This window comes from Penicillium samsonianum (genome assembly GCF_028829775.1).
Source record: "Penicillium samsonianum strain IBT 33392 chromosome Unknown utg000005l_segment0_segment0, whole genome shotgun sequence".
NCBI lineage: Eukaryota > Fungi > Ascomycota > Eurotiomycetes > Eurotiales > Aspergillaceae > Penicillium > Penicillium samsonianum.
In genome coordinates, this window is record NW_026643263.1 from 923,427 (window position 1) to 945,391 (window position 21,965).

At 49.1% G+C, this 21,965-nt stretch overlaps 10 protein-coding genes across 10 annotated transcripts; 7 read left to right on the forward strand and 3 right to left on the reverse strand.

Moving 5' to 3' along the window:
* Positions 1-479: 479 nt before the first annotated feature.
* On the forward strand, positions 480-2,246 carry btgE (putative cell wall glucanase (Scw11); the record flags this gene model as incomplete). The annotated part of the gene is made up of 1 exon (XM_057281972.1): positions 480-2,246. One exon carries the CDS (start codon positions 480-482, stop codon positions 2,244-2,246), a length of 1,767 nt encoding a protein of 588 aa, XP_057132855.1.
* Positions 2,247-2,937: 691 nt separating this feature from the next.
* Positions 2,938-3,483, forward strand: N7471_009254 (LapA family protein; the record flags this gene model as incomplete). Its single annotated transcript, XM_057281973.1, has 1 exon — positions 2,938-3,483. One exon carries the CDS (start codon positions 2,938-2,940, stop codon positions 3,481-3,483), a length of 546 nt encoding a protein of 181 aa, XP_057132856.1.
* Positions 3,484-3,801: 318 nt separating this feature from the next.
* N7471_009255 (uncharacterized protein) lies at positions 3,802-4,110 on the forward strand (the record flags this gene model as incomplete). The annotated part of the gene is made up of 1 exon (XM_057281974.1): positions 3,802-4,110. The coding sequence occupies one exon, from the start codon at positions 3,802-3,804 to the stop codon at positions 4,108-4,110; it is 309 nt and encodes a 102-aa protein (XP_057132857.1).
* Positions 4,111-4,456: 346 nt separating this feature from the next.
* On the reverse strand, positions 4,457-5,131 carry N7471_009256 (uncharacterized protein). The gene is made up of 3 exons (XM_057281975.1): positions 4,894-5,131; positions 4,750-4,827; positions 4,457-4,673 (listed from the first exon to the last, which is right to left on the reverse strand). The coding sequence occupies exons 1-3, from the start codon at positions 5,119-5,121 to the stop codon at positions 4,656-4,658; spliced, it is 324 nt and encodes a 107-aa protein (XP_057132858.1). The 5' UTR covers positions 5,122-5,131; the 3' UTR covers positions 4,457-4,655.
* A 2,314-nt stretch (positions 5,132-7,445) lies between these two features.
* N7471_009257 (MFS transporter) lies at positions 7,446-9,223 on the forward strand (the record flags this gene model as incomplete). The annotated part of the gene is made up of 3 exons (XM_057281976.1): positions 7,446-8,370; positions 8,427-8,868; positions 8,935-9,223. 3 exons carry the CDS (start codon positions 7,446-7,448, stop codon positions 9,221-9,223), a joined length of 1,656 nt encoding a protein of 551 aa, XP_057132859.1.
* Positions 9,224-11,191: 1,968 nt separating this feature from the next.
* N7471_009258 (uncharacterized protein) lies at positions 11,192-12,790 on the forward strand (the record flags this gene model as incomplete). Its single annotated transcript, XM_057281977.1, has 5 exons — positions 11,192-11,395; positions 11,463-11,477; positions 11,528-11,929; positions 11,996-12,358; positions 12,419-12,790. 5 exons carry the CDS (start codon positions 11,192-11,194, stop codon positions 12,788-12,790), a joined length of 1,356 nt encoding a protein of 451 aa, XP_057132860.1.
* Positions 12,791-13,724: 934 nt separating this feature from the next.
* On the forward strand, positions 13,725-15,399 carry N7471_009259 (uncharacterized protein; the record flags this gene model as incomplete). Its single annotated transcript, XM_057281978.1, has 3 exons — positions 13,725-13,769; positions 13,835-14,670; positions 14,754-15,399. The coding sequence occupies 3 exons, from the start codon at positions 13,725-13,727 to the stop codon at positions 15,397-15,399; spliced, it is 1,527 nt and encodes a 508-aa protein (XP_057132861.1).
* Positions 15,400-15,477: 78 nt separating this feature from the next.
* N7471_009260 (tetratricopeptide repeat protein) lies at positions 15,478-17,001 on the reverse strand (the record flags this gene model as incomplete). Its single annotated transcript, XM_057281979.1, has 6 exons — positions 15,478-15,599; positions 15,651-15,715; positions 15,777-16,083; positions 16,137-16,230; positions 16,287-16,326; positions 16,399-17,001. The coding sequence occupies 6 exons, from the start codon at positions 16,999-17,001 to the stop codon at positions 15,569-15,571; spliced, it is 1,140 nt and encodes a 379-aa protein (XP_057132862.1). The 3' UTR covers positions 15,478-15,568.
* Positions 17,002-17,521: 520 nt separating this feature from the next.
* atp4 (F1F0 ATP synthase subunit 4) lies at positions 17,522-18,774 on the reverse strand (the record flags this gene model as incomplete). The annotated part of the gene is made up of 4 exons (XM_057281980.1): positions 17,522-17,802; positions 17,855-18,077; positions 18,137-18,591; positions 18,657-18,774. Coding segments are annotated over 4 exons (822 nt in total), but the record flags the coding sequence as incomplete, so codon positions are not given.
* Positions 18,775-18,880: 106 nt separating this feature from the next.
* Positions 18,881-20,687, forward strand: noc4 (ribosome biosynthesis protein NOC4). The gene is made up of 3 exons (XM_057281981.1): positions 18,881-19,297; positions 19,347-19,558; positions 19,610-20,687. The coding sequence occupies exons 1-3, from the start codon at positions 18,893-18,895 to the stop codon at positions 20,640-20,642; spliced, it is 1,650 nt and encodes a 549-aa protein (XP_057132864.1). The 5' UTR covers positions 18,881-18,892; the 3' UTR covers positions 20,643-20,687.
* The last annotated feature ends 1,278 nt before the right edge of the window (positions 20,688-21,965 follow it).

The window sequence follows — 21,965 nt, forward strand, 5'->3', positions numbered from 1 at the left end:
TGTACCTGCATTGTGCCTGATATGAAATCTTACTCCGTACTCAAATTGCAAACTGTACAAATACCAATTACACCAATTACACCATGCAGTCTCCACTCTTGCCCGAGCCGTGTGGGCCAACCACAAGCAGCCAAAACTCGGGTGTCGAATAAACAGCCAATCAGATTGATATTGTCCCTGAAAACACATCTAGACTCGTCCAGGGGTAATTTTAGGGTAAATTAAATTCATAGAAATTCACGATCGGTGGACCTGTATCGATGCAGGCTAACACACTAAAGCCCTTTTTTAGGTCTTTTTTCTCCTTTTCTCTTTTTTCCCCCTAACGCCCCCCCGGTAACCATTTCTCCAACAAAAGGCCTTGCGTGCCCCCGATTACTCTCCTTTTACCTTCTCATCCCACGTTCCTTCGATTCTATACCACCGCTTCACTCGTTCAGCGGGCATTCATTCTTTTGCGTGGATATTATCTTTTCATAATGAAGGGAGCTATTTTCGCCGCCGCCGCTTTGGTCGGCTCTGCCATGGCCGATGGTGTTCACCGTCGCCATGACGCTTTCCACCAGCGTCGCGAGGCTTCAGCCAGCGTCTGGTCCTCCGCCGTCCCTACCCCCGAGGAGACCTGCGGCTGCACCACCAAAGTCATCACCTACTACGGCTCCGCTACCCTGGTCCCCGTTGAGACTGTTGCTCCTCCCTCTTCTACTTCCACTTCCACCCCCACCTCTACTCCCACCCCCGAGTCCACCAGCACTCTCACCAGCACTGTGCGCTCTACCAGCACCAGCACTCTGACCGTGACTGTCTCGCCTTCATCCTCCAAGGCCCCGGTTGCCTCTAGCACCGCCGTTGCTAGCACTCCCGCCGTGCAGCTGCCCACCCCCGGTGTTAGCACTTACTCCACCACCGGTGTCTACACCATCCCGGCCACCACCATCACCGTCCACGACACCACCACTGTCTGCGGTGCCACCTCCACTGAAGTTCCCAGCGGCACCCACACCTACGGTGGTGTCACCACCATTGTCGAGACTGCCACCACTGTCGTCTGCCCCTACGCCACTGTCAAGCCCTCCGGCAGCACCGTGACCAGCGTCATTGAGACCACCACCTACGTCTGCCCCTCGGCTGGTACCTACACTGTTGTGCCTCCTACCACCACCACTGTGCCCACCAGCACCGTTCTGGTCTACCCCACCCCCCAGACCATTGTCCCCGGTACCTACACCCAGGACGAGTCCGTCGTCACTGTGACCCGCACCGACTACACCTACATCTGCCCTGCTCCTACCAACACCCTGGCCTCGACCACCGCCCCCGCTGTGCCCACCACTGTTGCTGCCACCACCACTGCCGCTGCTACCACCACTGCCGCTCCCGTTGTCAGCACCACCAGCTCCAGCTCCAGCGCCGCCAGCACCTCCTCCACCAGCAAGCCCACCTCTGTCCCTACCGTCCTCGGTGAGGGCCAGTACGGTATGACTTACTCTCCCTACACCTCAGGTGGTGCGTGCAAGACCAAGCAGGAGGTTCTCAAGGACCTTACTGTCATCAAGGGCAAGGGCTTCAACCTGATCCGTGTCTACTCCACTGACTGCAGCGGTCTCGAGTTCATCGGTGACGCCTGCAAGGAGCTCAGCCTCAACATCATCATGGGTGTCTACATCGACGGCTCCGGTACCTCCGGTGCCCAGGAGCAGGTCACCGAGATCGCCAAGTGGGCCGAGTGGGACATGGTCGAGCTGATCGTTGTCGGTAACGAGGCCATCCAGTCTGGCTTTGTCGACGCCTCTACCCTGACCTCCTTCATCAAGTCCGCCTCCGAGAGCTTCAAGTCCGCTGGTTACACCGGTCTGATTACCACCACCGAGCCCATCAATGTCTGGCAGCAGCACGGCGCTGGTGTTCTTTGCAGCGCTGTTGACGTCGTCGGTGCCAACATCCACCCCTTCTTCAACGCCGATGTCACCCCCGAGAAGGCCGGTGAGTTCACCAAGGGCGAGTTCGAAGAGCTCGAGAAGATCTGTGGTGGAAAGGACGTCATCAACCTCGAGACTGGCTGGCCCAACGCCGGTAGCTCCAACGGTGCTGCTGTCCCTGGTACCGCTGAGCAGGCCACTGCCATCAAGTCCATCGCCAAGGCCGTTGGCTCCAAGTCCATCTTCTTCTCCTACTCCGATGACACCTGGAAGAACCCCGGTGAGTTCAACGTTGAGCAGCACTGGGGTTGCTCTGGAGTCTTCTAAGCGCCACGTCTCTTGATGGATTTTTGAATATTTTTTTGGTTAGTTCTGCAAATGCAAAACTTGTACAGGAGGACTAGGAGTTTTACCTTTCTCTGGCTTGGTGGTGTGTCTACGGACGCCGATCGGCCCTTTCTTCCCTTCTTGGATTCTATTTTAAACTTGACTCCTGTGGTAGATACACCTTTTATTTGACGTTGTCTACTGACCTGGTTGCACCTTTTGATCTCTTTCCTGTTATTAGTCGTTTGTATATTTGCTCATTTATGCCTTCTTACGAGTTTTGATACCGGTAGTCTTTCCTCTGTACGATGTAGTATGTAGTCAGCTCTGTAATTTGAGCTCAGAGGATCCTTGTCCTTCAATCTGTCTTAGTTATGCTGCCCCTCTTTCTACATATGTTGGCCCCCGTTGCCTACGACTGACATCATGCAACCTGCGCCCGACGAAATGGGGCAGTGCATACGGCCCAAAACCGAGGCTCCGCACAAGACTTGAGATCAAACCAGAGTGTTCATTCTACTAGCTTTCAAGCTAAGATTTTCGAACCCTCAAGACAAAATTGTGCCAAAGAACAAGCAAGGCACTTTCTTTCCAGTCAACAAAACCAAAACCAGGCCCAGAACCCAGAACCCAGAGCCTAGACCAAATCCAAATCCGAATCCAACTACATCAACTCCCTTAATCTCCCACCATGGCATACCGTTTTCCATTCGAATGCGAGCCCTTCTACATGCGCCCCCTCTTGATGACCAAGTCTATTTTCGGTGCATTCTTCACAATTTTGATCTACTTCGTGATCCCAATAGCTGTGGCACTGGTCATAATATTAGCCATTGCGTTCGTGTTATTCGCGATACTTGCCGTGTTGTTTGGCTGGGGTCCGAGTCTTGATGAGATTAAAGCGAAGAGAGAGAAAGAAAAGAGCGAGCGAGAACAGAAAGAGCGTGATCAGGAAGCAAACCAGGGTGATCAGAAGGACAATCAGGGTGATCAGAAGGGTAATCAGGGTGATGAGAAGGAAAAGCAGGCAATCCCAGATGCATACCGGTTTACCGCTCCTCTGCCCGCAACTGCGAGTGGCTTCGGTGGTACATACGACCTGACAAGGCGTCTTGAGATTGAGCTTGAACTTCTTGGTGAGATGGTAGTTGCCAGGAAGGAGAGGTTGGCGGCTTTGAAGATGACGCATTCTGGGGATGATTCTTCGTATTTGGAGGTCTTGGAGAAGCTTGAATAAGACTAGTAGTAGTACCTATATACCTTCCAAGGTTGTTAAGTACATATACATAACGAAAAGCTATACTTCCCAGATAGGAAAAGTAGCTATCTGACTTTCCCCAGACCAAGGTTCATCTCAACCTTGAGCAGACTACAAAGCTCGAGGCACTGACGTGACTTCTACGACTACCATCCATCCATCCTCTTCTCTCCAAACCCCAGCTGTTACCAACATACTCCTATCACCTGTATCTCGAACCGAGTCAACCAAATCCGAACCGAATCAACCAAATTCCACTTTGAACCCTCTCCTCTGCTCATCTATATACCCCTCGACATGGAGGAATTTGCGGATGAATTATTCGGAGACGGGTTCGGGGAATATCCTCTCCTTCTCCGTCCGTTGATTGGAACTATGATCGTGGTTAAAGCGGGCGCTAAGTTCCTCTTCTACTTTGGGTTGCCTATTGTCCTCGGTTTCATCTTCCTAGGCGGAGCTATTGCACTGATAATCGTTTCGATCGGATGTCTCTCCGACAAATTGTCAAAGAAGGACGAGAATGGGACATGGAAGAAAAGCGATGATGAGAGCAGGAATCGGGGCAGTGTCGAACATCGTCTAGAGGCTGGCGAGATCAAATTTTGAGATCGTTGTTGATATCGCAAGGGAGATTCCAAGATATTTTTTTCATGATTTGTCGCTGGAGGATATGGGTACGAGACGATGGCCGAAGGACGGGTTACTTTTGCTCTTTTCTTTTGCTAGAAGTCGTCCATCTATGGGATGTTTGTTCAGGGAGTTTGTTGGGTATTTCATTTGAAGAGGTGTTACTGGGCCATCTTTTCGAGTGATCAGCCATCTTTCAAGGTCAAGCTGAATCATACGGAAAGAGGAACGTTATACTATGGGATATGTTTTGTAATAGCTGCATCAGGCCAAAGCTTTGATTGCTATTTTATATTCTTAGGTGAACTAGAAAGTATGACAGAAATACAAGGATTGAGAATTCGTGATATTCCAGAATTATATACCAATAACAAGATAGATAAGTACAAGTGAAGGCATTGAGCATAGGGCCAGGGATGGTGTTCCCATGTCCATGTTGTATTCTGCCAACTCAAAAAGGCATCATGGTTGATCGGGTAGGCCCATCCCTCCTTTTATCATATTGTAACTCCAGACAAAACTTCTTATAGCGGCGTGCAAGTCTGTTATCCTCATTAGCATCTTGAATCAAACAAATCCCGCTTAGTAGAGATCGTGTTGCGGTCCCTAGGTACTTACACCATTGGATGCGCAAGTAAGCCCCTCACAGCAGCATCCCTCGTAGGCACAGTTAGCAGCCGTGCAAGCCATGGTGTCCTAGTAACATCGTTAGAAATTGTCTCCCTCGCATTTCCCAATATTGTAGCTATCAAGCGGACTCACAGACTGGCACGCGACTGCGGCCTTAGGGTATGCTTCGGGGAGAGCGACGGTGAGTGTGGCGAGGAAGCCGAGGATGATGACGGAGGCGCGCATTTTGAATTGGCGGAAAAGGGAAAGACTTGGAAATGGGGTATCTAGAATTAAGACAAGGACCAAATCAGCGACCGAATCAAGTATAATAATAGACGATACGGTGAAAACACCACAATAAGCGAGTTTGGACTGCATGCAAGGGCAGGGAAACGGTGTAAAACAAACATACGTTGAGAAATAGGAATAGTCAAGCAAAAAAGTGAAATTCAACCACGGGGTATTTAATATCGAAACCAGAAAGTAAAGACAAACGCATATCAGGCTCCATCAAAGTCTTATAGCTTGCAGGCGTGGAGTGCCGCAATGACACAAGCCACGCACCAGCGCGAAGATCTATCATTGTCTCGCCTGAAACAGGGCCACTGGGGGATCTACAGGGGCAGCTGTGGGATCGGTCGGCACTGATTGGATGATGGCTGGGTCTGTCTTGTCGTCCTCGCGGGCGGCTGCCCTATAGCGGGGATTGCTCGCGTCGATAAATGCAGCCTCCGAATACACACGATGTTGCTTGATCCTGTTTGATTAAGGAAGATTTAATTTAGAAGGGGGGGGTTGGTTTTGCCTCCTGTGAGAGTGGGAAATGGTGTGTAGAACAAAACCATCCACAAGGCTACCCACTGACTTCACTAAGGAGAATATGAAGTCATTGATAATGGCGGATAAAGAAGTCGTTGTGCAACTTGCCCTCTGTCAATGATCTATCGCCGGCGCTGTGTTCAGGACTCGAATGACACAAGCATCCTGCGCCCTGTGATTTAAATGGGGCTATTATATTAGCAACGCGGCTGCCGATGTCACCAGCCTCTTGGCATCGTAATTGTAAGGGGTCCACGGTGGTGCAGCCCTGAGGTTTGTGTTCTTGTAGGCTTGGCGGTGACACACGGAGCTTGCGTGGGCTCCCTAGATGGGAAGGGATATACCGCGTGGTGGGTCGTAGTAGCTAAGGTGCTGGGGCCAAGACACTGGTACTTTGTACTGTGCTGGGGTCTTTACGAGATATGATTTGAGGGAGATGGATATGAATTTGAAATTGGCGAGACAACATAAGCAACGAGCAAACTTAGAATTGATATAATAAATGTGATACATCAATGGCATGGAAGCTACCTAGACACGTTGGGGCTCAGGAATTAAAGTGACATGTAACCGGAACATCATTACCCCGGGTTAAGCGTCCAAAATAGGAATTATACACCATTTTACATAGATGGGATAAACGCATACTCCCTCTCAATAGCTACATGTATGCTCTAAGCTACAACTCTCTGATAGAGGGTACCTAGTAGCCGTGGAGTATTGGTTGTCTATCACAAAGTCAACGAGCACGACCTTCGTACCTATGGTCAGAGCCCATGGACAACTTACTATGTACAATCGGATTGTCTTACAGAATACCATGAGTCTAAAAGTATTTGGCTACTATTATATATTTGAATTACAGTCAAGCTAAATTACCAGCATCTATAAGGAGAGCCTCCCACTTAACTCTGAGTTTTTAACGATTTCATCATCATAATTCAATTTTGCCAAAACGAACACCCCCAGCCGACCAGTCTTCTGGAGGGTAACCATAGCTACAGTTGTAGTTCATTCAAAGAGACCCTTCCTCACTTTGTTTGGGGATATTGTGCGACTTGTCGCACACAAAGGCTTAGACTTGTTGGAAAGAGCACTCTGTTTAGAGCTTTTTGACTCGCCCGCTGATGGGATCATATATAAACAACTTGACACACAGAGATATCACAACGTAACAAACTGTTATAGCTTGTCTCGATCTCCATTTAGAGTATTTGGTCATTCCGATCTTTGGGTCAATTGAAACTTTGGCTATAGTTGAATCAAACGTTCTCTCAACCCATTAGGTCCGTCACAAGCTCAATACAAATGCAATGAGCCTTTTTCAGGTTATAGTTACCGATAACATGCTGCATGTCAGTCACATTCATTGTAGGGCTAGACCGGGATTTACCGAGAAATTCCCGTTCCAAGGTTAAAGGTTTTTCTCGTAGCCCATTTGACGGAACAGCATTGCCCCGACCAGCATAGCGGCTCGGGAAGCGGGTACTAGCGGGAACGAGACCTGGTGGGTCTATATCCGGCTTATTATTGGTTCATGGTCCGCATATGCTCCATGACCACAAAGCTTGGCAGAGCCTGGAAATAATGGCATCGTCTTTTATACAAAAATACAGCTTCAAAGGAAGCACTAACATGCCTTTTAAGGGGAATTTTGTCAAATTCCAGTCCAAATGTCTCCGACGTCGTTTGCAATCTGATTTCAAATCACCTTGCAAAAATTTCCAATCATTATCAATGGTTTATATCAATTTCCCTTCATCTTTTCAACGCCATCGCCGCTGGATGCTTAAATCTAACCATTCCCCCAGACTTATTTTGACGGCAACTTCGAGATTCCATGTTTCTTCGGAATATTCTCAATTAAAAAAAATCCTCAAAACATGTCAACCACAGAAAAAACCAGCAATTCCTTTCGGATACCTCTATACCAGCTAGTTCTGTCCCAAGACATCATCACCGACGATGTTCTCAACCACGAATGGGAGGGAAATGGCACGGCAGAAGATCCTTACTTGGTCGACTGGCTTCACGAAGATGCTCGCGATCCCCATCAAATGCAGGATTGGCTGAAATGGTCAATCACACTTCTACAAGCTGCTTCCTTTTTGTCCATTACTTTTGCTTCGTCTGCTCTTTCAGCAGCCAACCCCCAGATCCAGCAACGCTTTGGTACCAGCACTGAGCTAATTGTTGCCGACACCTCACTTTTTGTTCTCGCCTTCGCCATCGGGCCAGCTATCTGGGCTCCGCTTTCCGAGCTTTGGGGTCGTCAGATCATCTACTTCATCACGTACGGGTTGACTACACTATTTGCTGGGGCAACCATTGCAAGCCCGAATATTGCGACACTGCTAGTCTTACGATTCCTCGCAGGTGCGTTTGGTTCTTCGGCAATTTCAAATGCTGGAGGTGTGGTTTCAGACATGTATACAGCCCGGGATAGAGGGTTGGCTACGATCGCCTTTATTGGAGCCCCTTTCCTAGGTCCTAGTCTCGGACCAATCACTTGCGACTTTTTGGCCGTGTCAAAAGGCTGGGAGTGGGTTCAGGGACTTATAACTATCTTCAATGGAGTGGTGTTCCTGGTTGGGATCGCTTTTATCCCCGAGACTTACACCCCAGTCCTACTGCAGAAGCGCGCTGCCAAGCTCAGTAAACTGACTGGAGCTGTGTACAAGAGTCGTCTAGATGTTGGCAACGCAAATCGGACTGCTGGTCAGATCTTCACCAAGACCATGGTCCGACCCTGGATCTTGCTGTTTATGGAGCCGATTGTGTTGCTTTTGTCTATCTACATGGCTATCAGTAAGTCTTATCACTTTCCAATGTTGTTCTTTAGGAACTAATACAATTTTCAACAGTTTACGGAACGATGTATATGGAGTTCGCTGCCTTCCCGATTGTCTTCGAAGAAAATCTCAAGTGGCCCCAGAGCACCTCCGGCCTGTCCTTCCTTGGGATGATGATCGGGCAGATTCTCGGATGCGCATATTCAATCCTCGATGACGGCCGGTATAAGAAAGTCGCCGATCGCACAGCCTATGGCCGCCCACCTCCCGAAGCTCGGCTCATTCCGGCGATGGTCGGAGCAGTTACCCTTCCTATAGGACTATTTTGGTTCGCCTGGACCAACTTCCCACGCATCCATTGGATTGTCTGCGAGATTGGAACTGTACTTTTCGGGTTTTCTCACGTGTCAATCTTCCTGAGTGTGGTGAACTACCTGGTCGATGGGTATACTATTTACGCGGCATCGGCGTTAGCAGGTAATGCTGTCATACGGGCCCTTTTCGGCGCGGCATTGTATGTCTTCACCTTTTCTGATCACGATCAAAGCCCTAGCAGCAAACTAACATGATATCTACATAGCCCGCTCTTCACCACGCCAATGTATCAGAACCTTGGCATTCACTGGGCATCCTCAATCTCGGCTTTCCTCGCTCTAGCTTGTCTACCATTCCCATGGATTTTCTACAAATATGGGCCAGCAATTCGCCGCCATTGTCAATACGCTTCTGGGTCTGCTCGACAGTTGGATGAAATGACCGACCGGATGCGTGCACAGGCTGAGCAGAGAGCAGCCAAGCAGAAACCCGAGAGTCGGACAGATTTTGGTCCGGGCTCAACTGCTACTCCTGCAGCAAAAGAAATGAGCTAGCGTTAAGCAAATTTGGCGTTTTACAATTCTACATTGGCGCATTTTGTATGGCGACTATGCTCGGAAATCGGCCAATCGGGCTCGATTTCATATACTTGGTTTATTTGTTCAAAGATTCGAAGACAGCTGTCTTCAAAGGTGTCATGTATTTCGGAATTCTTGTGCTGGATCCATTGGAAAGTCTTTCTGGAGGCATTTAGAACATCACTTATTTAATTATCTTTCTTCGAATAATTTCTTCGAACAGTAGGGGTTGATTAATCGTATCATTGTAGAATTCTTGTATGTACCCCTTATCCGGGCTAGGAGTATAGTACAAAAGGTATTGCAAGACACATCAGTCACGCTGAATGAGGTGGGGTGAAGCGCCAGGTTCAGTAAGGCGGTTGGAAACTGGATCAGTAGACACTCAAAGAGGGACAGTTCATTGCCATCCTGGTCCTGAGCGAACTGGGTGATGTCACCGGTGGCTGGCTGCGTTGGTATAACGGCTTCGACATCCGAGTTAGACGCGATTGTTATAATCGAAACGCCCCTACTGGTGTGGCGATGACCGTGAGCTGCGCGTAAAGCGCGGGCGGTGGAAGCGGTGACTGCAGCGAAGTTGGGCTATATGGTCGACGGCGTTTGAGAACGGGACACCATCAACAGTGCACTTTAACCATCAACATTTCACTCAAACCATCTAGTTGGTCACCTGAGTGGGTCGACGAAACCTTCGCCAAACCAAACACGTCCCACTCGGTCGTCGTATGAGCTTCGGCATATTCTAGTGAGGGTGAGCGGGTATCCCGCGACGAAGACTAAGGTGACGCCATTGGTTCAAGTGTAATGTTGATGATTTAAGCGAAATGTTGACCGAGAAGTCATGGTGGTTGGATTATTACTATGCCGGTAGTGATACGGGTAGCGAGCTGGGCACTGGTTGCTTGGCACAGCTCGTCCCATTCGGGGTCGTTCACAGTTGGTGTTTCCCTATGACCATTCGCGACCCAGTCATAGACTGCCTTTTTTTGCTCCGCCGTGGACCGTCAACTCTCGCAGTAAAACCCGGCGGCGTACTCTCATTTCCCGACGATTTCCCGAAGCATTTTCCAATGACTTAAAGAATATATGAAGTTTACCTAGGTGCCTAGGTATATATAGTATATCGATATATATGGAAACGTTGCTCAATACGCGAGGCCACTGATCGTTTGTGATGAGTGTCGATGATGGAAAGCACTATCACTGCCATGAAGCCAACTATATAGTTTCATGGGGACAAAGGAAAAAAATGACAGAGGTCTGGCAAACTGCCTGAGCAAGCAATGCCTCAGCACAGCAGTTTGCCTCGGTTCTAGCCAGATAGTCATTGGATACTTTCAACGGTAAAGAATAATCAGGATAGAGCCTACTGGAAATGTACTTTTCTTTGGAGATAACTTTCACAGAGAATGAGGGGAAGGGCTTCCAGCTGGTAGCTGGCCAACTATCATACTTGGACCAGTGCTACTGTATACACTGGCGAGAGGGAATTGTTGCACTCGTTTTGTCGAAACATTCCGAACTCGCTCCAAAAAGAAGTCATTCTGCGCCTCAAGGGATATATTCGAATCTTGCTCCAAAAAGGGTTGAACTTCACGGAGTTGTAGGCTTGGTTTCCATGCTTTTTATCTAATGGAGAAAGCGAAATGGGAGTGGATACATGTGGGTTTTATCACAATGAAATTCCACAACGTACGAGAAATATACATGACGTTTTGGGTTTGCTGGCGGACCTTCCTATTCCGGAAAGTACCGCTCCGTTACTGATTAGGAAACTTTCTCAACTCTCGCTCGATGAAAAGCCAGATGATGTCCGCGAACAACGCTTTTATAGCCTGTTTAGATAAATACTATAAAGCTCTTTGGTTACCTCTCTGGTTTGTGTTTTTAACTGTTCAGTTTCTGGCTCTTGAGTTTTTCAGTTGATTTAACAGCACAACCATGTCTATTGGAGTGCAAGATAGTTCACACAACCCGATCTATGAAAGTCAAACCCTCCAGCATGGAAATCAGCCTTCACCGTCATCTGAGTCGTCTTCCCAAAACACCGAAGAAAAATGGAACCACCCACGATCTAATATCGCAAAGACACTGGCAACATTCTGGAGCTTCCTAATAATGGGAGCAAACGACTCCGCATACGGTGTAAGATCCCACGTCGATGTATATCTATAACGCTTGAATCTTATACTAACCTAATACCATCGCCCAGCCACTCCTCCCATATGTACATTAACCCCCAAGCCTCAACCCCCTCCTCTTCTAACACAATCCCAGCTCGAAACCTACTATAACCTCTCCTACACAATCGTCTCCCTCGTCTTCCTCTCTCCACTAATCGGCTACGCCACCGCCGCAATCGTGAACGAGCGAGCACACTGTGCTATCGGCCGACGAGGCGTGGCCTTCATCTCATCTTTGTGCCACCTAATAGCCTATATCTTGAACTGTGTGCATCCACCATTCCCCGTCCTCGTTGTATCATTCATATTCGCAGGGTTGGGAAATGGCCTCGCGGACTCGGCATGGAATGCCTGGATTGGAAACCTCAATAATGCGAATCAATTACTCGGTCTGCTTCATGGGTCTTATGGTGCAGGTGCTGTTATCAGCCCTCTCATTGCATCACTGCTTGTTGCGGATGCTGGTTTGCCATGGTATTATTTTTATTACATCATGGTACGTGGTATTGGGTCCAGTTACTTTTCTGGCATGAGTCTGGCTCATGGTGACTGATTTTCCTAGATTGGAGGCGCTACAATTGAGGTTTTCGTCTGCGTTTCGTGTTTCTGGGATTCCACAGGAGCGTCGTTCCAACTCGCTAAGAAACAACAGCCCGGCGATACATCCGAGGAAGCAGGCTTGCGCAGAGTCTTATCCACAATGCCCTCTGCGCGAATTACTTGGACCTGCTCGATCTTCTTACTTGGATATGTTGGCGTCGAAGTAGCGCTAGGAGGGTGGGTTGTGACATTCATGAAGGAAGTGCGACATGCCGCACCGTTCTCTAGCAGCATGACGTCTACAGGATTTTGGCTCGGGATAACCCTTGGACGGGTTGTTCTTGGATTCGTGACGCCTTTGATTGGTGAGAAGATTGCCATCTCGGTAGGTCCTCCCAGTATATCTTTTACCTTCAAGTTATACCACAAGCTCACTCTTTGATAGGTCTATATCTCTCTCGAGATAGCATTTTGCCTCGTTTTATACCTTGTTCCGAACTTCTACGCTGGCGCAGTCGCTATATCACTGCAGGGTTTCTTTCTGGGTCCGTTATTCCCGGCGGTTGTGATTGTTACCACGAAACTCTTGCCAAGGCACTTGCATGTGAGCGCGATTGGGTTTGCGGCAGCCTTTGGTGGTGGTGGCGCAGCTGTTCTTCCGTTTATTGTTGGTGTACTTGCGCAGGCTAAGGGCGTAGAGGTTTTGATGCCGTTTATCATAGCGCTTTCGGGGGCGATGTTGCTTCTTTGGAATTTTCTTCCGAGAATTCCAAGAGATAGCAGTGCATCGTCTAACAATAACCGTGGGGCTTGCTAGGCATATTTGGCGTATCACATCAGGAACTGCAAGCCTAGGAGGATGGGAATGGTGGAGCCAGATGTGACGTGAAGGATGCTAGTAAATAATTGTGCAGGGGCAATCCCAAGCTGTAAATATTGAACTTCAGCCATATACAGGGATTTGAGTAGCATGCGGAATTAGAGGTGAAGAAGATCGAGATCCTGAGGAACACTTTGACTTATGAATTCATACCGCATTAACGTATAATATACTGGTGAATGGGAAATGATTAAAACTACCAAGGTTGGGTGTCGATCTTTCCGAGTTCTAAGCGACCAACAATATAGAGATCTGTACCGTGGGGATAGCTTTAATTTGATCTAATTTTTTATTAAATATGGACATTTATATAGTGGGAATTGTTTGAAGACTGTAAACAACCTTAAAATCTGGTGATCTTTAGATTTGTACTATATGAAAAGCTTCATTTTCTCGGTTCTTAAGCTCGGGAGAACTTAAATACTTACTTATTAAGGTCTCTGTCATAGTAATTCGGGTATTTTAACTTTCTACCAGCTCAAAATCAGGCATATTAGGGCATATTTAGGCACCATGCAAAATCAGGCATTGCTTTGGCCGCAATGCCCCTTCGCAGATATCGTACGTGCTAGCACCCCCTCTGACTCGGCTAATCTCCGGCAACCCATAGCATACGAAGAATACAAATCTACACTTAACCGAAAGTCGGACAATTGTCTCGGAGCTAAGCCGACAGCTAGCGCCGTTAAGTCCAGGTCCACTTCTCCGCAAATCCCCAGAATATCCTGAAAAGATACTCCTTATGGGAAGTCGGGATGCCGGAAAAGAGAGAGACGGATTGATCTCCGGAATTTCATGAAGCCAGACAGGGCGAGATACACTTGGCAATACCCTCCTCGCTTCTTTTCCTGATGGGGAAATAAACCCCATCATGGAAGACAAGCCCACCGCAAGAGTTGTCACGGGACTCACTTCGGTATAAACAAGCCTATCCATTCCATCAAATAACCAATATAAAACCAACTAACGACCCAATCCCAGGCCAAACCATGGTGGAAAACCACCCACCTCATCCACCTGAACCTCCTGATAGCAAGCCTAATCCTCTTCTCCAGCACATTTGGCTATGACCTGTCCCTGATGAATAGCCTCCAATCCCTACCACAATGGCAAACATTCATGGGCTACCCAGTAGGAATAAAACTCGGCTTCATAAACGCCCTGCAAAACATAGGAAGCATTATCTTCCTACCAATCCAAGCATGGTCCGCCAACCGCTTCGGCCGAAAACCCACAATCCTAGTCGGGTACATCTTCCTCGTCCTCGGCGTGGGACTCCAAGCTGCCGCCCCAGACGCCAATACATTCATATACTCCCGGCTGCTGGTCGGTATCGCCAGCGCCTGGTTCCAGTGCGCCGTCATCCTCGTCACGGAAATCGCGTATCCGTCACATCGCTCGCTCGTCACTGCCATCTACATGTGCCAGTACTATGCAGGGTCCTCGCTGTCGGCGTGGGTTTCCTTCGGGATGAGGAATGTGCAGAGTAGCTGGGCTTGGCGCGTGCCTGTGCTTATGCAGATTGTGTTGCCGCTTCTTGCTTTGCCTGGGACGCTGTGTGTACCAAAGTCGCCGCGTTGGCTGATTAGCTGTGGGCGGGTTGAGGAGGCGAGGAGTATGCTGGTTAGGTTCCATGCTGGTGGGGATGAGGGGTCCCAGTTGGTGGCTTTTGAGATAGAGGAGATTAGCCAGGGTCTGGCGGCGGAGCGGAAGGCTCGACGGGAGGCACGCTGGGTTGATTGTGTTAGGACTCCTGGGAATCGGTATCGGCTTTTCTTGAGTGTTTCTTTGGGTGTTTTTGCTCAGTGGAATGGAGGGTAAGTGTGCACTTGGGCTTTACTTATTGTTGGCTAGGTAGAATGGGTGGAGAGGTCCGTTGCTGACGGGATATCTGCTCTAGAGGTGTGGTGTCATATTATCTAACCCTTATCCTCGATACAATCGGTATAACCTCGTCCACAGACCAAACCCTTATAAACGGCTTTCTCCAGCTCTGGAACCTGATAATGAGTGTGGTAGGCGCGTGTCTTGTCGACCGTGCTGGCCGCCGTCCGCTCTTCATCACATCGACTATGATAATGCTTATCAGCTATATCTTCATCACCGCGCTATCGGGAAGCTTCACGACGACGGGTACCAGCGCCGTAGGAACAGCTGTGATCCCGTTCTTGTTCATCTACTATGCGGGCTACGATATCGCTTTCACGCCGCTGCTCTTGGCGTACCCGGCTGAGATCTGGACGACCTCGCTGCGTGCTAAGGGTGTTGCTATCTCCATGATCTCGAATTATATAGCGCTGGTTTTCAATCAGCTTATTAACCCTATTGCATTTGAGAGGATTTCTTGGAAATATTATTTTGTGTTTTTGGTCGTGCTGCTTGTTGTGTTGGTTGTTGTTTGGAAGACTTATCCTGAAACCAGAGGGAGGTCGCTTGAAGACATTGCTTTTATTTTTGATGGGGAGGAGGCACGTGTTACTGGTGGTGATGCTAGTATGATCGCGGAGAAAAGGCGTACTGAGAAAATTGGACATCGAGAGCTGTGATATGGAATATAGAGGACATCGATCATGACTTTTGATGTGACACGTAGGAAAAGTTAAGAAACATCGAGTAATGAGACCGTGAAATACATCAATCGTAGAATATAGGTGATAATTACTACCTCCGTCGTAGTAAAGAGGTAATGACTGCTAGCTTTGTTGAGCGAGCAGATCACTTCGGGTTGTACTTCTCTTTCCAGATCCTATAGTATCCCATTAGATTCAAACTCCAATTCTCAGTCTGTTGAACATACCATGAATTCCCAAGAGTAGGGCACCCATTCTCCTCAGCAAGTCTATAATACTTGGCCGCTTTGAACTATAGCCACATTGAGTCAGAATAGGCACAGAATATACACATAAGCGGAGGGCACACGTACCTTGTCTTTCTTACCACCAAATCCCTCAAGGTAACACCATCCTACCTCATTCATGGCATCAGTGTCACCCAAGTTCGCAGCAGTCTCGTAATACTGTCTGGCAGCAGCAGGATCCTTTGCTATACCCCACCCATGGCGGAAGCAATTGGCCAATTCGAACATAGCCAAAACAAGCTCGCCTTTTGCAACTCCACCTTTCTTGACCCCAGCACGGAGGGCCTCCGCCTCAACCACGGCGGAATTGGACGCTGCGGCGGAGAGGTAAGTCACAGCACGTGCAGGATCTACAGGACAGCCCCATCCGTGTCTGAACATTTATTAGCATCTAGAAAATTTAGAAATACTCGGGCGTATTATTACCGTAGTGCGAGGCCATAAAGAACCTGACTCAGAGGATTATTTGCGCCATTTGGATCAGCAAGTTGCCCGAACATGCGAGTTGATCGCTCAAGATCTATATTCAATGTTAATCAACGTATATCTTCAGCCGGATATAAAAAAACAACTCACCACCAGATTCATGCAGTCGAATCGCCTCTTGAATATTAATCTATAATCCGTTAGTCCCACATTCCAACCACAACCACAACCCCACGCAGATATAAAAGCAGTAACCACTTACATCTTCATTCGGATCCACACCAACCCGACTCTGGCTCGAGCTCCTCGACCTAGCCTGCTCCAGACCCAGTCCCAACCCTAGCGACGCTTCTCCCTCACCCTGCCGCCCAGGCAACGACGAGCCGGAATGCGCAAACTGCGGATTCTGCTGTACTAGCACAGTAGCCCTCTTCTCCCACAGCGCCTCGCGCTCCTGCTTACTCGCGCCGCGATCATCGTCGATCTGCGGCAGATCAGCGGGGATGTTAGCGGAGGAGTCACGCGAGTTACTGCGACTGCGATGGTCGAGATGAAGGAGGTTTGAGAGGCGGCGCTCGCGACGGGGCGGAGATTGCGAGGACGCAGAGCCGCGTCTGGGGGAGCGGTTGAAGAGCTGGAAGCTCCGGCGCGGAGATGTGGGCTCGTCTTGAGTTGGTGATGATAGGTATGGGAATGGGTCGTTTGGATTAGATGGCGGGGTGATTATCTCTTGGGTGTGTGTGTCTGTGCGGATGAGCTTGAACTCGGGTGCTGGGGGTGTTGCTGGTGCATTTTGGGGTGTTTGGGTGGTGCTGAGGTCGTCGCGTTTGTGGAGGATGTTGCGTAGTGAGGGCATGATGCGCATCTACTTATCGGATGGCGGCGGGAGTGGGCCGTGTGTGATAGTCGGGTGTAAGGTTAGGTAGGTGTGAGGGAGGTATTGTCAGAATACTTGTAGGGCTGAGGATGAATATGACATTTAAAAATAACCACAGAGAACCTTGGAATAAACAGTGGCTGTGTAGGGCGGCTTACACGGGCTGATGACGGGGGTCCGGGGTCTTGGCCAGCGGCTGGTATCCCGCATGCACACAATGGAATATATTAAATACTTGAAATACTTGAAATATTTGGATATCTCCGGGACATATGTATGCAATGAGATATAATTCCCCAGACAGATGAAACCTTAGTATAGATCTTATCGCATTCTCCACGGCCCCGGGGGTGGCGTGCTGCATTAGACCCTGCATATCATAGGGCGCCTTGGGTGCCGCATGGACTCGGTTCTTTGCCCCAATTATTGACCCAGTCAAATAAAATAGCCAGTGTTTACTTAGTACTACATAGCTCTAGAGTGGTACCAGTTAAATACAATCAAATGGGCACTCTTGAGGATCTCTTTGTATCATATTCTATTCAGAGTGTGCTACGATGAAACTGGCCCAAACAGATTCATATGCCAGACATCAACCGGAGGGCATTCCCAAACCCAACTCGCTTGAGAACATGTCTTGAAACCATGTGTGTCCGAATATAGAGTAAGAATCAAAATGGTATTGCAAGGTCTAACTCGGCAGATGCAAATAGCCCTTATAGTTTTGTACACAATGCCGAATGCAGTGAGCAACGGAGCCCATTTACAGGGCCTTGGACGCCATGATGCCTGGGAATCGTTAGCACTATTCTATGCAAAGTTCAGTTGGTGGATAACTCACGCTCAACATCAGCAACGCTCTGCTGGAGGATCTGCTGGAGAACCTTGGGGCTCTCAAGCTCCTTCTGGATCTTGGCAATGACGGACTCGGCAAGCTCACGCTGCTGGCGCTGCTTGACCTGGTTCTCGTAACGCACCCACGAGTCGAGGACCTGCTTGGCCTCGGCAGCGAGGGCAGTGCGCTGCTGGAGCTCGTAGGCCTGGGACTCGAGCTGGGCGGTTTCCTGAAACGGACTGTCAACGACCGACCCAAGTATCAACGTACGCGACCGAGTATTCCTACCTTGGAAACAGCGAAAAGCTGCTTGGTAACCTCAACAACGCCAGACATCTGGGATACGTTGTCGATACGTTGCTGAACAGCGTTGGTGTGGTCGGCACGGGCAGCGTTCAGGATGTCCTTGTGCTTCTGGACCTGACCCTCGGCCCACTCGCGGTAGGCGGGACCACCGTACTTGCCAACAGCGGTGAAGACAGACAGCAGACAGAAAGCAGCGACGGTCTCCTCGTTCATGACGTACAGCTCGTTGCTGATGGCGGCGATGGACAGACCGGCGGCGGCAGACAGGGTAGCGGTCTTGGTGACCAGGGAGTTGCCGGGGATGGCGTTCAGGATCGACTGCGCCTTCTTGGAGGGCTCCTCGGCGGGAACGTTGGAGGCCTGACGAGAGGTGGTCAGGTTGGCAGTGACGGCAGGGACACCACGGGCGGGAAGGGCCGGCCGAAGTCGGGATGCGCCTAGGGTGTGTTAGTAACTGAAGGCATCCAGTCGATCAGACGGTCGAGGTTCGTAAAAAGCGTACCAATGGCGCTCTTAGCAAGACGCGAAGCCATTGTTGCAGATGGAAGAATCTTGGTCAATGGGGTGGGTGAACGGAATTGAGGAGACTTGAGGTTCGGGATGGCTAGGAGGTGAAGACGCTAGCCGCTTCGGGCGGTGGTTCCGTTCTTCGGAAAAACCAGCTTCCGAGATGGTCCAAACGATAAAAAAAAGTTGCAGATAAACTGTTCACGGTACATTACAAGACGCCTGCCCAAAATGCCTGCACTTGTTACGGATTCAAGCTCTAAGAAGCGCAAGAGCGGTAAGAATGCCAGCGGCCCGTCCTCCAAGCGCCGCGCTGTCGCCGAGGACAATTTCGCCGAGAAACTGTCTACTATTCAAGAGCTAGAGAATCAAATTGCGGAGTCGCGGAAGGGCTACAACAATATTGCGACCCTGCTCTCCATGCTCAATGTCGAGAAGTCGGCCGAGAAACCTGAGATGGCTGTGGCCGTCTCTCTTTGCCGTGTGTTCAGCCGATTGATCGCCGGAGGAAATTTGACCGAGTCCAGCCGCGCCGCTGAGAACGAGAAAATCGTTGTGGCATGGCTGAAGGAGCGTTGCCTTGATTATCAGAATGCTCTTGTGGCTATCATGCGTGAGGCAGATGCTTCCTCTCAGGTATGTGTGCTCTGATCTGGCGGGGGTTACTATTACTGACGATCTCTAGATTGCTGCTCTGACGCTGAGCATGCGCATTGTCAAGGAACGTCTTGCCCATATCCCAGGTGCCGAGAATAATGTTTGGTCAACGGGTTTCTTCAAAGACATCTTCGCGGCCATCATCGAGGCCCACAACGGCGAAGATCTGCAATCCGAAGCCGTCACCAAGTTTGTGAAGGAGTATGAGGATGTGAGATATCACACTTTCACACAGATGGCGTATGTATATCTTTCTTCCTGCTATTGGGTCTTGTGGCTAACTTGTATCAGTGATTATGCCTCTACGAAACGATCCCCCGAAGTCCTTGAAACCCTGATTAAGATCCTTCAGACCTGCGATGAGGTACCTGGAGCGGAACACAAGTTCGAAAACTTCTACGCGAAACGAGACACCAAGAATAAGCGCTTAGTTTCCGCGAACTCCCACAGGAAGCAGGCACAGGAGGCATGGCTGGCCATTCTACGAAACAACCTCTCGCAATCGCAGCGCAAAAACCTGCTGCGTATGATGGTGCATAACATCGAGCCGTGGTTCAACCGACCGGAACTGCTGATGGACTTCTTGACGGACTCATACAATGTCGGTGGTGCAACATCTCTCCTCGCACTGTCTGGTCTCTTCTACCTGATCCAGGAAAAGAACCTGGACTACCCTCAATTTTACGCCAAGCTGTACTCTCTCCTAGATTCCGAGCTGCTGCACTCAAAGCACAGATCACGATTCTTCCGACTGCTGAACACCTTCTTGTCCTCAACCCATCTTCCGTCCACATTGGTGGCCAGTTTCATCAAGCGTCTCGCTCGTCTTGCACTGAATGCCCCTCCCTCCGCCATTGTGGTGCTCGTTCCGTTCATGTACAACTTTTTCAAGAATCACCCCACAACTACATTCATGATGCACCGATCTATTCGGGATAAGGATCAACTCGCGCAAGTGGAAAAGGAAGGCATGGACGATCCATTCGATCCAAACGAGTCTGACCCCAACATGACCAACGCCATTGAGAGCAGTCTTTGGGAGATCGAGACCCTTCAGTCTCACTTCCACCCTAACGTTGCGGCCATTGCGCGGATCATCTCCGAGCAGTTCACAAAGCAAGCATACAGCCTGGAAGATTTCCTTGATCACACATATGCGGGCATGGTAACTGCAGATCTTGGAGTGGAAGAGAGAAATCTCAAGAAGATTCCTGTGGTCGAGTACCAGATTCCCAAGCGTATCTTCACAGATCGTCTACTAGAGGAAGATGGTGGCGTGGACTCTGGTCCAGGGTGTTTCATGCGGGATTTGTGGGAGTTCTGAGGGGTTCATATATCAGCGTATACCAATTCAATTTGTTTGACAATGAAGTCTCCTCGAGGGTTTAGATATTGCGAGGTATAATCGTAGTTCCCTGCCTAGAAGAGCAATGGCCCTCTACCAACAGATCCCTTACTGCAAGTCTAACCCTAGAAGTCCCAACGCTGAAAGTGAACAATAGATGTCACATGGTGCTCGCAGCAATGGTCAAAAGACAACCCTAACTAGCACTCAAAGAAAGCACAACGCACTTGACATATTTTGGGACTCATTATCGCTCTATAACCACCATAGGTGAAGCTATAGTGGCATTGAAACCAATCTAGTCCCTGCTTACGTTGTACGGATCAACGTTGGGGATATATATTCTTTAATCCCGCAGCACTCGGTCGTATACATTCTTTCAACTCGATTCAACCTACTCCGCATCAATATTGCTGTTGCGAATATTATTTCTTGTCCACACAAATTCATGGTCTTGAACTCTATTGATGTAACCAGACCATTGAGTTGGAAGGCTGAAGAAATATTCGGTATTCCTCATGCCCTATGGATGGCGATCAAGCCACCCCAACCTCCAGACCACAGTATTGAACTATATGGCACCCCTTGGTATGAGATCGATGGTATAACAAGGCTCGGGAAATGCTTTATGGGCAGCAAGAAATGATCTTGGTGTTCGCCATAGCCCTATAGACCGACCCCACCAAAACAAACCGGAAAGGGATGGCATTCCAGCATGCCCCGGCGAGTCGTGTTATTGGGCCATCATACTTCAGTCTTCTCATCGATGAGTTCTGGGTCCTTCGTTGAATGGCACGAACCATTTTCGTGGGCTTTCAGCCTATCAGAAAAATGAAGTCATGCCGCAGCCACCAAGTCAGTACGATCAAGGATACTGAATGGCAGCATGACCTCCCATACTTTTGCCATGAAAACTGTTAAAGCTCTCCCAGGCGAACTGTTGAATTAACTTTGTCTCGAGAATTTTCAATACTTGCTAGCAGGAATTCCCCAGCCAGGGTAGACGACATGCTTTCTTAGGCAACATGTTGATGCTTCACTATTAGGGCTATCGGAATGCAACATTCTCCCCAAACACCCTTGTGTCTCAGCGTTAGAATACCAACAGGCGACTTCCAAGCTTAGTTCTGTGGGGCTGGGAGAGATCCAGGCAATTATTGCCGTCAGTTAAGAGTCGCGATGCGCCACCAAATTTCTTGAAGTTGTATCGCGTTATCTGTCAAGCTCACCCAGTTCGCAAACACTACATACTTTTTCTGATATCACCTTACTGTTTTTAAAATCCCGCCGTCTATTGACTTT

Bases quoted from the DNA above. Each gene is read 5' to 3' on its own strand.
- noc4 (XM_057281981.1), top strand. From the start codon at position 18,893: ATGCCTGCACTTGTTACGGATTCAAGCTCTAAGAAGCGCAAGAGCGGT. The intron at 19,298-19,346 runs GTATGTGTGCTC...GACGATCTCTAG, and splicing joins AGGCAGATGCTTCCTCTCAG to ATTGCTGCTCTGACGCTGAG. The intron at 19,559-19,609 runs GTATGTATATCT...AACTTGTATCAG, and splicing joins CACACTTTCACACAGATGGC to TGATTATGCCTCTACGAAAC.
- N7471_009256 (XM_057281975.1), bottom strand. From the start codon at position 5,121: ATGCAGTCCAAACTCGCTTATTGTGGTGTTTTCACCGTATCGTCTATT. The intron at 4,828-4,893 runs GTGAGTCCGCTT...CGATGTTACTAG, and splicing joins CCGCAGTCGCGTGCCAGTCT to GACACCATGGCTTGCACGGC.